Genomic DNA, 14,291 nt, shown 5'->3' with positions numbered 1-14,291 from the left:
GTTTGCATTTTGTGTTTTGAAGGTTGAATAAGAAAAGTCAAGCCTCTGCTAGCTAGCCATGGTGGATCTATGTAAAAGAAAAGAAGACAATAAGAGGCTTGGTTTATTCAAGGGCTGGCTGTCCAGCACAGTTCTGTCACAGCACTCCCAGGAGATGGTGCAAGGGGGAGGTCATCATCCACTGAAGGACCCCCAGAGCCCCTGCTGGAGCTGAGGCCAGATGTCCTTGGAAGGACCAGCTCTTATGTAACTTCAAAGGCTGATGCAGCAGGGTAAGCAGGTGAGAAAGCCACATGCATCTCCTTTCAGGGTAGGATAAACCTCCAGAGTTTGGGGACAGGAACGGGAGGGGGACCCCCAAGAAGGAAGCTGCAGACACCTTGCCAACCTGATGCGTGAGAATAGAAGAAATGTGACTTGGTACCCTGAATTTGGGGCGCTGTTCACACCGCCTACATTTGATTATTTTCAGTGGCCAGTAAAATTGGTGTGTAGTATTATCCTTTGCCCTAGTAAGTGCTATAGCATTTACTCTGAAAATTCTGAAGTTCAAGGCTCCAGACTCAAAAAATCCAAGTTTTCTCAACTTGATCAGATCTCTAAGCTCAAAACATAATGTGTCATATGTTATATAAGACAAAGAACAAAGTAGGCTGACCACTTGGGCATCAGATGATTGTGCTAAAAGACTTCTAAAATGATGTGACAAAATTTCAAAGATCTACTGGGAACCGGCTTGAAGTGAGTGCTAAGGAAGCTCAACTATCTACCTTCCTGCTCCACTGGAGAAATCCTCTAAAGTCTTGCTCCTCAGAGTACGTCCGGTGAGCCAGTGCATCCATCACCTGGGAGCTTGTTAGAATGGCGGGACCGCAGACCCCACCTCAAGCTTACTGAATCAGAGTATGTACTGAACAGAGCCATGAGCACACCAGCAGGCTCTTGAAGGTGCGGCCAGTTGCCTAGCTTTCCCAGGCCCGGAGTCTGGGTCCTCGGAGGCACTTTGTCCCTGACATAGAAAGGACGGGTGTTTCACCTCCAGCAGACAGAGCGAATGGCATCTCTTCCTGGGAGCTCCCACACGACCCACTTAAGACTGCATGGAACAGTATGTCAAGAGGGAGGAAACAAGCTCCCAGGCCTATCATTGCCTTCCTATGAGAGAGAAAACAATTTTGTAGGGCTGCTTCAAGGCGAGTAAATCATCATGATCATGATCATCATCATCATCATCCTTGACCTTGGCTGGGTGGCTCAGTGGATGGAGCATGTGGAAGTCGTGGGTTCAATCCCCAGTCAGGGCACATATAAAGAGCAACCAATGAGTGCACAACTAAATGAGACAACTAAGCAGAACAAGTTGGTTCTACTCTCTCTCCCTCCTCCTCCCCCTCTTCCTCTCTCTCTCTCTCTCTCTCTCATCAATGGGGATTTTTTTAATTAAAAAAATAAACCCCTGATTAAATGGGCAATGCAGTGGCAAGCCCTGGGTTGGCTTACTTGGTGTGGAGTCATGGGCCCACATCCGACAGTCCCCAGAGTCCTCCAGCGCCTGTGTGCATTTTCTCTTCTTCATTGGTGGCAATGAGGCTCTAAAGTCAAGAAACCAAAATGAAAGTTAGGGGCCTTTATAGCTTTCCATGTTACAGTAAGTAAAATTTAATGTCCCAGGGCTCTGTTCTCTGCCTTCCTAAGTCTAATTCTAATGAGTTGGGGTTCCTTGCACCCGATTGGTCTGCAAAACCAGGCCCATGCATAGAGTGGACGAAGCAAACCCCTGTTCCATGAGCCTTACTGGCCTCAGACTTCATTTTCCTCTCCCCAGTGGACCTGGGACTCACCTACTTGAAGAAGAGAAAAACTGATGAAGGCAGAGAACTCACTGAGACAAAGAAGGTAAAGACTTAAAATACAGGTATGCCTTTTATGCCTGAAATTTTTTTTTCACATGGAATTTTACCACAGTTTTTGATAGGCTTCGTTCTTTTTGTCATCTTCTAGGTCAAACATGAAGAATGAAAGGGAAGAGGAAGGAAAAGAGAAGAAAAGACTACTATGAATCTTAATTGACAGGTATTTTTCTGAGAGCTCATTCACAAATTCCCTTGAGTGCTCTAGCTGAGGCTGCCCGTGCATACAGGGCTTTCTCCATCACCCAGAATCACCCTGTATATTTCTGACACTTTAGCTTCTCATTGAAGGAGGAGGACCTTGGGTTCAGTGGGGTTGTATTTAATTAAAAGATGATCTAAAGCCAAGAGCATTGGGCCTGGCCTTGTCTGATATATGTCTCAACACTGCCATCTCCTGGACAGGACGCCACTGTTCACTCTACTGGCACTGTGGGGGGCTGACTGATCTGAGGTCTCCCATAACCAAACATCTTGCTCTTTACCCAGGGCTGTGGCACAGAGGCTGCTGATACTAAGAACAACTTACCCCAGATGAGAGGACACGGATTGGTCCTGGGCGGTCGCAGGACGACCGGTGTTTGGGTAGCAGTTGCGAAAGCCGCTGTGGATAAGGCCGGCGTCGCTCATTTCCGATGAGCTCTGAGCAGGATGCACAGGCAGTGTCCCCGGTGCAGCAGCAGAGAGGAGAAAAGGAGCCGGAGTCCTCGGAGTCCGGCACCATGCACCTGGGGGACACACAGGTGAGGAGTGCCTCTCTCCCTCACCACCCGAAGTTGAAGAAGGTGCACGCTGTGCGGGAGGCGGAGGGCACTCACCTTTGAGCTGTGGAGGAGAGCAGGAGTCTGATGCTGAGTAGGGTGGAGTATCGGGGAGCTGGCGTTGCCTGTGGATTAGAGACACGCATTGCTTTTTGCCACAACCTATCCTATCATTATATTTTGGTCAGTAACAGGAGGCAGCCCTCAGGGTACAGCACCCCAGGAATGGTCCCAGGGGCTCCGGGAGCCAAAGCCCATCAGACCATGCCCAGTCCTGGGTTAAATGAATGGCTTTGAGTCTGGCAGACCTGGGTGTGAGTCCTAGCTCTTCCACTTCTTAGCTGTGTGTCCGTAAACAAGCACTGGCCTTTCCAGGCCTTGGTTCCTCGTAGTGAGAATTAAATGAGACACTGTGTATAAACCTATAACACAATGCCTAAAAACATAGAGAGTGCTCAGTAAACTTTAATTACCTTCTATGGCTTTTTAACATTCTCAAAGCACTTACACCAGAGCAGTGGTTGTACACATTATTTGGGCTAAAACAATGTGAAATATCACCACTAAAGCAAGGATTTTTCTGTGCTCTGGGAGATCCCAATGGTCTTGGAAGGAGCTCAGGAGTTTTATAAAAGAATTTTTTTAATGCCTGGGGTAAGGGAAATCATAATATTTTTATGTTTTATATATTTAAGTGCAAGAAATTGTCATTTTCAAAGTGAGTACCACTAGTAACAAAGTGCAAAAACTTCCGTTCCCCAAAACCCACACGTCCCTTATGGCTCAGAAACTCTGGGATTCTAAGTCATATATAAGCACCATCCCCTCCACCGGATGCTCTTGCTGGACAGTACGCGATTATGCTTTCCATGGTTGATTAAGATTTCAATCTTGTACAATACAGAGAAAAGTCTGCTTTTATTATTTACTGGGAAAACTGTTTTCTTCTCAAATTGGCGCTTTATAATTTATTCACTTACTACTAATAAGGGAAGTGTAGCATTCTCTAACATACCTTTACAGTGCTCCAAAATCCCCACCCAAATGAAAGTAAAGGAGTGAAGAGGCATCAACACAGAAGGGCAGAGCCCACACCAGACCATAGTTCAAAGCTCCTGGTGTGGACAGAAGTAGTGTGGAGGGTAATCATTAGGATGGGAAAAGCAAAAGCAACACTTCTTGGGGGTGGCAGAGGGAACACGGGAGCCAACAGGAAGTTGTCTAATTCAAATACAACCCCAGAAAATCCCAAGACACTGGCGTTACCAGAAGCCTCTGAATTCAGGGATAAAGTGAGGCCAAAACTAAAAGGATTGACTGTAAGTTAGATGAAGGAACAGCTGGACCCTTCAAACAGCTTCCCCAACCTGTACAGCCAGGCAACTTCCTCCATCACCCCGACAGAAGCTGAGAAAGCTTACTCTCTGGAGGAATGTATCCAAGGAGACTGGAGCTCCTGGGCTGAAATCTGAAAAATTAAATAGAAGTCTAAATGCTGAATGGCTAGACCTTTCTTCAACTTGACTTTGCAGGCAGGCATCCAAGTAGATTTCCCACAATAAGAAATTTGAAAGGTTGTGCCCTAGAAAAATTGGATGTCCTCAGGAGGGGAAATATATACATTTTTTTATTGATTGATTTTAGGAGATAGAGAAAGTGTGTGCATGTGTGTGTGTGTGTGTGTGTGTGTGAGAGAGAGAGAGAGAGAGAGAGAGAGAGAAAGAAAGAAGCATTCATTTGCCGTTCCACTTAGTTGTGCATTCACTGGTCTCTTCCCGTATGTGTGACTGGAGATCGAACCCAATCCTGGTGTTTCAGGATAACACTCTAACCAACTGAGCTAACTGGTCAGAACTGAAAAGTAATATTTTGAAGTAACTCAAGGAAATGGCCAGACCCTAACTGATCACTCGACAATGAAGCTTATTTTTTTAGAAGAATGGCTTGCACACCGAATATCTTAAACAATGAAGGAAGAGACATTTTCAGAAAGCCTTTAATGACAGAGAACAAAAAACTAAATAAGGACTGCAAAAAAAATCACATAAAGTTCTTTTGCTTCTGATATGACTGATAGTTCCTACCAGACATGACCCTCCCACAGACAAAAACTATGAACTCTGGAAAATATTTTTAATCTGCCTCATAACAATGGAAGGGGACAAAGTAAGAAGGTTCTGGAGGGGCACTGAAATTTAGCCTCAAGGCAGGAGAAGTCGGAACCAAAAAAACAGCTAAAATGCTGATAGAAACCTACAATCAGCCCTGGCCATTTGGCTCTGGGGTAGAGTGTCACCCTGGCATGTGAAAGTCCCAGGTTTGGTCAGGGCACACAGAAGTAACCACCTACTTCTCCACCCTTCCCCCTCTTCCTTCTTCCTCTCTCTTTCTCTCTCTCTCTCTCTTTCTCTCTCTCTCTCTCTTTTCCCCTTCTGCAGCCCTGGCTCAAATGATTTGAGCAAGTTGGCCCCAGGCACTGAGGATGGCTCCATGACCTCGCTTCAGGTGCTCAGATGGCTTGGTTGCTAAGCAACAGAGCAGCGGCCTCAGATGGACAGATCATCTCCCAGTAGGGGGCTTGCCTAGTGGATCCTGGTCAGGGCGCATGCAGGAATCTGTCTGTCTGCCTCCCTGCCCCTGAAAGAAAGAAAGAAAGAAAGAAAGAAAGAAAGAAAGAAAGAAAGAAAGAAAGAAAGAAAGAAAGAAAGAAAGAAAGAAAGAAAGAAACCTCCAATCTTTCTGGCCTAAGGAAACAGAGAACAGGTTTGAGAAGCTCAGTACATCTTAAGCAAGGAAGATAGAAAGAAAACTACACCTAGGTCACCAGAGTCACACAGCTGCAAACCAAAACTAAAGAGAAATTCTCAAAGTAGCCAGAGAAAAACAACATGTTACATAAATGATTCAAATGATCAGTGACTTCTCATCCACATCTCCAGAGGCAATAAGACAGTCCAACAATATCTTTAAAGTGCTAAAGAAAATCAAACCAGACGATCTAGAACTTTATATCCAATGAAGATACCCTTCAAGAATGAAAGCAAAATAGACATTTTCAGATGAAAGAAAATTTTAAGTGAATCCTTGAACAGATATGAGCAATAAGAAATGTTAAGTACATTATTCAGACTAAAGGGAAATAATATATATATATAAACTTGAAACTTTAGGAAGAAATGCAGAGAAGAAAAAATGGTATTTATCTAAATGCAAATTACTTTTTCTCTTAATTTCTTTAAAATATATAGGAGTGTAGAAAGCAAAAATTATGGCATTATCTTGTTGATTTATGTGTTAGATATAATACTTAGGACAACTACAGCATAAAGGGTGGGGATGGGGTAAATGAAATTATACAATTAAATGTTCTATATTTTTTTTAAAATTTTTTTATTGATTTTAGAAAGAGAGAAACATCAATCTATTTCTGTATGTGCCCTGACTGGGGATTGAACTGGCAACCCCTGTGGACCGGGATGATACTCTATCCAACCAAGCTATCAGGCCAGGGCAAAGGTTCTACATTTTCTGTAGATAATATTAAATTCTTAAAAGGTATAAAGCAAAAACAGCCATATAAAAAAACATCACTTAGATGAAAGGTGATAGAACTATCTAAAAGGGTTAGAAACTATGTGCTTCTGGGAGAGCCAAGTTCAGGGCCATGGCAGCAGGGCAGAGCACGGCTGGTTTTCCTTATTAACCATCTATCTATACGGCGCCGTTTGAGTTCTCAAATTCTGCATGTGTATCACTCTATCTAAAAATTTAATTTGGTGAATGACTCTGTGATCTCACAATGTCACATTCAAGATTCTAGACCTTAGTTAAGCTACCTTTACATTAGCAGTACCACTGAATTCAATAATGTGAATAAAAACGGAAAGATCATAAGTAAATTATCAATTTAACCGAGAAATGTGGCGCTGCATTATCAGAAATGGGAATGTATGCTCCACTCCTTTGTGGAGAACTGAAGGTCCCTGTGTTGAGTGGCAGCAATGAGTGTGGGTGGCTTTAAAATGAAAATATTAAAATTTTAAATGCATTCCTTAAAATTTAGTGTCCCTTCCAGAACTCATCACAGCCACTCCTTCATATCATTGCATTCATTCCATGCTTGGTGCATTTTAATATATTGAGAGAAATTTTGCAGTTCTTTGCAGAGAATTTGAGGGAAGAATTAATGATAGGTACTTTCAAAACTAAGCAAATTATTTAAAATAACTAAGCAAATTGTTAATACAAGGGCAATGATTAACTTCAAGAAAAACACTGTTATTGGGACTGTTTCCAAGCTGCTAACTCTTCCCCAATCACAGCACCATGTCAGGAATCCAGGAATGCACCTGAGACTGTTTTTGGACTTCCTGCTCTAAATTAGCCTATTAAGCCAAAGGGCTTTTTATAAAGTGGGCCTAGGAAGCAACAGACACCATGAAGGACTAGCTCTAGCTCTAGCTTCTGTAGGCGATAGTTATATATAAAAAAAAAATTAACTGCCAATAAAAAAATAGAATAACTTGTCTTCTAGACCCTTTTGTCTCAGACACACAGCTTGTTTTGAGTTTAGAAGGATGAATGGAGAAACGCTCAGCCTTTTGGAGGCTGAATGCCATACACACCAAAAGCAAGGCTGCAGAACACACTGCCCTCCAGCTGGCTGAGGATGCAGGGACACCCATGACATCAGCACGCTGCCCCCAGAGCAGCCAGTGTTTCTTTCAGATTGCAACCAGTCTTGAGCAAGTATTTACTGACTGTCTAGTATGTGCTTATGAACTTCACTGGGCACCATGTGGGACACATCGTATGAAGACATGGGCCTTTTGTGAACACTGAGCTGGGGCTACTTGCAATCCAACAGTCCAGTCCCTGGGTTTCCTCAGTGACCCTCCCCCCCCCCGTGCCTTCACCCACCTGCTGCCTCCTCTCTAAAGTATTATTACACAGTGAGCCCAACTCAGCATAGTGCCTGGTCCTTAATAAATACGAATTACTGCTTTTTTTTAATACATAGTCATATACATGTTAATAGATATATACATTCTTATATCAAGAGAGGGCTTTCCTGACCACGCAATCTAAAATAGTAACCTTCCCACACCTCTCACTTTCAACCCCCTTATCTTATGCTTATTTTTTCTTACCTTACTGAATGACTTTATGCCACATGCCATTGCCTTTCTCTTCCTCTCAGAGTGGCACAGAGCAGCGGGCTGCCAACAGTGAGGGAGTGGGGACAGCTCCCGCAGGATGGGGAGTGAGAAAATGCATTGTCTGTAGAGACTTGAACAGCAATCCTTAAACCACCAAGAAGTCAGCCGACTTCTATTTTTCGTCACCATGTGCCACCAACTCAAAGAAATGCCCGGGTGCCCTGCCAGGGCTGATGGCCTCCCACCACACTGCCCTTAGCAAGGCTTTCATCTGTTCTGTTCACTGTTGTAGCTCATTACCCAACTATAAAAATTGTTATTGGGAGTGTTTTCTTCGATTTTCATGTGTAAGGTTTATCCTCCTATAGGGATATCCACATAAAGAGCATGACTTTATATTGTGTGTGTGTCCTGCATAGTGTACAGTTGTATGCCTGTGGTAGACACTCAACAAATACTGGGCCAAGCTTAGTTAGGGTTTGTACCCATCACCCAGAACTTGAGGTAGGAAAGGGCCTTAGCAGAAGCACCATCAAAGTGTCCAAGAAAATCATTTTATGACAGGGCAGCAAGAAGCAAGAGAAGCATGATGCCACTTGTCCTCTCTAGCCCCATGTTAGCAAAGGGCAAGGACCGTCACCACCACCCCCTCTGTGGCTTTACAAACAGAAAACCTTTATGCAGAGCCCACTCTGGGCCAGGCACTGAGCTGGCCCTCTGCACGTGTTGACTCACCTCATCTCTACCACCACCCTTTGAAAGGTACTATTATTGCGCCTATTCTACAGGCAATGAAACTGAGCCTTGATGAGGATATTCATCTGGCCACTATCAAACTGGAGCCAAATGGTCCACCACCAGAGTTCATGTCAAGAACATGGTGTTTTCAATAGAGACTATCCTAATCAAATTTAAAACTATAAGTTTCATTCTCCACAAATATCTTTAGAATCAAGAAATCACCAGTAATGGTTTAGCCCAAGATTCTGTTTGGTCTTTAAAGGTCCTACTGAATCAGTTTGAATCCAGAAGACAAACTGGTCAATGAACTCAAATAGCTTTTCACAGCTCTTCTCATAAAACTGTGCATATTACTTCACTGCCTTTTGCAACATCACAGTCCAGAGCTTATCAGCCCCATTCTACTTGCGGCAGAATTACACATGCAGCTGGTCATTGACTCCTAACTCATTTTGCCATCCAGTCCCAATAAGCCAAATCCTAAGGGAACCTCAGAATATTAGACACTAAAGCTCACCCGTCAGAATGAAGCTAAATGAAGCCTGGAGTTGATTCTTCCTTAGGACTTCATATGTGTCTAAGTTCCCCTCTTATGAAGTCACAGTGAATAGATGTCACCTTGCATGTTTTTGAAGGAAACAAAGTCTGTTTTGAAGATGCACTTGTCTATTTTCCAGAGTCTTCCCGCGTCTACACACACACACTTCATTTCCTTTTTCACTAGATCCTCCCAAGTTTTATGCTATCCCCTAAATATCTAGCTTCCTTCCGTCCAAGCAGCTCTCTACACATGGGCATGTCACACTGTGTCCAACTACAATGGTCCACCTTGTTTCTAGTAGGTAACTGGCTGGCTAGCCCAGAGAGTCAGAGAAAACTTCAGAGCTGTGGTGGGATAACTGAATGGTTACAGCATTGGCCTGAAGCACAGAGAGGATTTCAGTCTGCTCCTCCTGGGCAGACAGCTGCCCTGCGCTCTGCCACACAGGAAATACAGGATTAAGGGCAGTTTCCAGTAAACTTTCAATGTTCAATGTCACTAACCATCAGAGAGATGTAAATTAAAGCCACAATGAGATACCACCTCACACCTGTCAGAAGGGTGCACATCAACAAAACAACACAGAATAAGTGCTGGCAAGGATGTGGAGAAAAGGGAACCCTCCTGCACTGCTGGTGGGAATGCAGACTGGTGCAGCCACTGTGGAAAACAGTATGGAGATTCATCAAGAAATTAAAAATCAAATTTCTTTATGACCCAGCTATTCCATTTTTAGGAATTTATCCTAAGAATACCATATCACTGATACAAAAGAAGATATGCACCCCCATGTTTATGGCAGCATTGTTCACAATAGCCAAGATCTAGAAACAGCCCAAGTGTCCGTCAATGGATGAGTGGATAAAAAAGCTGTGGTACATATACACAATGGAGTACTAGGTGGCTAGTGAAAAGAAGGAAATCTTACTTTTTGTGACAGTATGGGTGTACCCAGAGAGTATTATGCTAAATGAAATAAGCCAGGCAGAGAAAGACAAATATATGATCTCACTTACATGTGGAATCTAATAAACACAATGGACTGAGGAACAAAATAGAAACAGAAGCAGGGCCATTAAGAACAGAAGGACAGGCCCTGGCCGTTGGCTCAGTGGTAGAGTGTCGGCCTGGCGTGCGGGGGACCCGGGTTTGATTCCCGGCCAGGGCACATAGGAGAAGCGCCCATTTGCTTCTCCACCCCCACCCCCTCCTTCCTCTCTGTCTCTCTCTTCCCCTCCCGCAGCCAAGGCTCCATTGGAGCAAAGATGGCCCAGGTGCTGGGGATGGCTCCTTGGCCTCTGCCCCAGGTGCTAGAGTGGCTCTGGTCGCGGCAGAGCAACGCCCCGGAGGGGCAGAGCATCCCCCCTGGTGGGCAGAGCATCGCCCCTGGTGGGCTTGCCGGGTGGATCCCGGTCGCGCGCATGCGGGAGTCTGTCTGACTGTCTCTCCCCGTTTCCAGCTTCAGAAAAGTACAAAAAAAAAGAACAAAAGGACAGCTGTCAGAGGAAAGGGAGTTGAGGGGACAGGATCAAGGAAGGTGAAGGGATTAGCCAAATTACATATAAATAACATACAGATAACAGGGCAGCAAGTCCCAGAGGAAAAGGGGGAAAGGAGGGAAGGGGGAAGGGGGAGGGGGGAGGGGACAAAGGTGATGAAATGGGGGTGTTACTGGGGGGATGGTGAGGATGTTATATTGAGTAGGACACTTGAAACCATGTTAACACAATAAATTAAAATTTTTAATTAAAAAAAAGAAAAAGAAAAAAAAAATATATATATATATATAAATAAACCGCCACATGCCAGCAAGACTGCCCCAGCCCAACATACCAATCAGATTCACACAGAAACACGAGAAAGCTCTGAGCAGCATAGCCCAATGCTCAACCATGGCACCTGCCTCCCCAAAGGGGTTCCGGGCCACATAAGTGTGAAGAACACCTCATTCGCCTTCCCTAGTTGCACATTAGCACAGCAAAGGTTCTGAAAAGGGCTGCAGTAAAGAAGGTCATTTAATTTTAAGCAAGTGACTCATAAACTTATTTATTGATCATGAAACTTTTGTTTCTTACTGCATTTTATGGGACCAGTTTTCCACAGAGAATTTAGGGGCATCTATTTTGCAGAGCCAATAGTTCCATTTTTTAATACTGTATGTTTGAGATTTGACGGTCTGCCTAGGAGATTCAAACTGGCTCTCAGTACATTTGCAGTGGAGTGGTCTCTTAGATCACTTAGATAAAGAGTTGCCACAGATCATTTTTAAAAGAACAATTTATAGGCGATATACTAGAGGAGAAGTAATCAGGATTTGTAGGAAACTCAGGGGTGAACCCCAGCTCTGCTACTTACTAACTGTGAACCTCAGCAAGAAAACCTACATTGGGAGGAATGCAACTAACCTGCGAAAAGAGCCTGATGTTTAAAAATACTCCGCACTTGGCGTATTTGAGTAGGTTGTGCAGATGTAACGATCATTGAACCAGCCCAACAACCCTGTGGTCATAAACCAGACCTGTTTCCACTTGTTCTCTCTTGGATTTTTATTGCAGCCCCACTTAACTGCATGTACCTGAGCAGTTTTTATCAAGCAGTTTTTATCAAACTGATCATAGGGCTATTCTTGAGTGGATGTGAACTCTGACAATCTTTGCAAACTATGTACGGCTCAGATCCATCCTGAGTCACACGTTCTAGCAGATGACTTTACACTCATTTAGATTATTTCCCTAAGGTTCACAATCCTCCAAAATATCCTTTAAGATATCAATTAATCTAAAAGCTGCCTGTAGAAGGACGAGCGTGTATTCTAGAGCGAGACAACTTGATTCCAGCTTTGCCACTTATTTACCTATGAAGTTACTTAACCTCTTTGAACCTCAGCCTTCTCATCTGTAAAATATGAACGATAGTGTGCCTATTGGGCAGAGTTTGTTAAAAGAGTGAACTGTGTAAAATCAAACATGTAATTAAATAAGCAAATAAGTAAACTGCAAAAGGCCTGGCCAATTTGCTCAGTGGTAAAGCGTTGGACCAGAGTGTGGATGTCCTGGGTTCAATTCTTGGTCAGGGCACACAGGAGGAGTGACCATCTGCTTCTCTCTCCCTCCTTCTCCCCCTACTCTCTCTCTCCTCTCTTCCCCTCCCACAGCCTGGGCACTGAGAATGGCTCCATGGAGATGCTCCACCTCAAGTGCTAAAAATAGCTCACTTGAAAGCATGGCCCCAGGTGGGCAGATCATCTGCCCCAGATGGGGGTGCATGCAGAAGTCTGTCTCTCTATCTCCCCTTCTCTTACTTGGAAACAGAAGAAAATAAGGTACAAAAACACTGCCCAACACTTTGTAAGTGCTTAATACTATTAGCTTCCCTCTTTACCTCTATGCACACCCCACCCACCCCAAAGATAGAGAATGAATCTGATCATTTCTCCCAATAGCAATAACCTATAGGGAGAAATCGCTGGTCCTGCAGGAGGGACCATTATTATCATGGGGACTAATATTATAAAGCAGGTTTCAGAACTCCCAGATAAGAAGACAGATCTTCAAATAAGACTTTGGTTCAATTTGCCCCCCAAATAGTTAACGTTCTTTCTCTGGTTATAAAAGTGATTCCGACGAATTAATAGAACCTGGTGGAATCAGCTGCACCTTCTCGTAAGGAGAAATCATGTAAGAGAGAGAGAGACTAGAAAACTGGAGGTTGTTTCCAGGCCAGAGATGGTAAGGATCTAGCCACTGCCCATCTTCCCCACAAGAATTCATGCCCGCTGCCTGGCTGCTTGGATGGAGTAAGAGGAATGTGAGGGGAGGCACAGGGCGACTAGCATCTGGGGTCAGCCCACGCAGTGCCTGGAACACAACAGCAGGCTCAGAGTGTGGGCTCAGACATCTGGTAACTTACCAGTAGTGTGTGTGTATGTGCACGTGTGTGTGTGTGTGTGTGTGTGTGTCTGTAACTAGCTTGCAAAACATTGAGCTTCCCTTCTTCCCATGGTCATTTGCTAAGGATGGTTTTGTTGGCAAAGAGCAACAAGATCCAGGTTTCAGAAATATCCTCAAACAGGTTTTCCCATTACTATGGAAATTCAGGTCTGGTTTCACTCTCTGTCTCTCATGGGAGAGGAAAATGAGGGCCTTTACAGGGGGCTTAATAACAGAATGAAGATGATGTCAGAAGTCAGTAAATTTGAAGGCAGATCAATAGAAATTACCCAATATAAAAAACAGAGAGGAGAATGATCAAGGAAAAAATTAAATGAGATTCAGGGACCTGTGTACAGCATCAAAGGTCTAACATTTGTATTGTTGCAGTTCTAGGAAGAAGAAAGAAAGATGTCAGTAGATAAAAATTAATATGAAGAAATAATAGCTGAAAACTATCCAGATGTAATAAAAAAACATAAATTTACAGATTCAAAAATTTGAACAAATCCCAATCAATATACTCTCCAAAAATCCATGTCCATACCCAGTTATATCATAATAAAACTTATCATAATAAAAACTCCTAGAAACTAGAGACAAAGAAAATATCTTGCAGCTGGGGGAAAATGACATATTACATGAAAGGGAACAATGATTCAAATAAGTGTTTCTCATCAGAATCATGGAGGTCAGACTACAGTAAGTCAAAATTTTTCAAGTGCTGGGGAAAAAAAGTACTTAGAACCAAAATTTCTGAATCCACAATCATTCTAAACAACTTTACTATTCCTCTAACAGTGACAGATAAAAGAAGTAGACAAAAATCAGCAAGGATATAGAAGACCTGAAAAATAAGGTCAACCAATTTGACCTAATTAGCATTTATAAAATGCTAACAGTTGAATGCACATTCTTTAAAAGTGCACATTGAACAGTCATCAAAATAGATCATATCCTGGGTCATAAAATAAACCTTAGCAAATTTAAAAGAAGTAGAATCATACAAAGTATGTCTGTCCATAATGGAATTAAACTAGAAATCAGTAACAGAAAAACATATGAAAACTCCCAAATATTTGGAAATTAAACAATAGAATTCCAGCAACCCATGAGTCAAAGAGAACGTCTCAAGGAAAACTAGACAATCTCTTGAGTTGAAAGAAAATTAAACATAGCATATCAAAACTGAAGAAGACAGCTAAGGGAAGTGTGTAACACTGCACATTTAAACTCAGAAACAAAGCATT

At 43.2% G+C, this 14,291-nt stretch overlaps 1 protein-coding gene across 1 annotated transcript in view; it reads right to left on the bottom strand.

Annotated features, from left to right (window-relative positions):
• The window catches only part of MYRFL (myelin regulatory factor like), a 133,307-nt gene that overhangs the window by 76,490 nt on the left and 42,526 nt on the right, over positions 1-14,291 (bottom strand). The window contains exons 3-5 of the mRNA XM_066257651.1: positions 2,729-2,796; positions 2,440-2,638; positions 1,501-1,592 (exon numbers count right to left, since the gene is read on the bottom strand). Coding sequence (XP_066113748.1) covers positions 1,501-1,592; positions 2,440-2,638; positions 2,729-2,796 — 359 coding nt within the window. The remainder of the gene's footprint in view (positions 1-1,500; positions 1,593-2,439; positions 2,639-2,728; positions 2,797-14,291) is intronic.

Source organism: Saccopteryx bilineata, chromosome 2 (genome assembly GCF_036850765.1).
Source record: "Saccopteryx bilineata isolate mSacBil1 chromosome 2, mSacBil1_pri_phased_curated, whole genome shotgun sequence".
In the NCBI taxonomy this organism is placed as follows: Eukaryota; Metazoa; Chordata; class Mammalia; order Chiroptera; family Emballonuridae; genus Saccopteryx; species Saccopteryx bilineata.
This window is presented reverse-complemented; position numbering and strand designations above follow the sequence as displayed.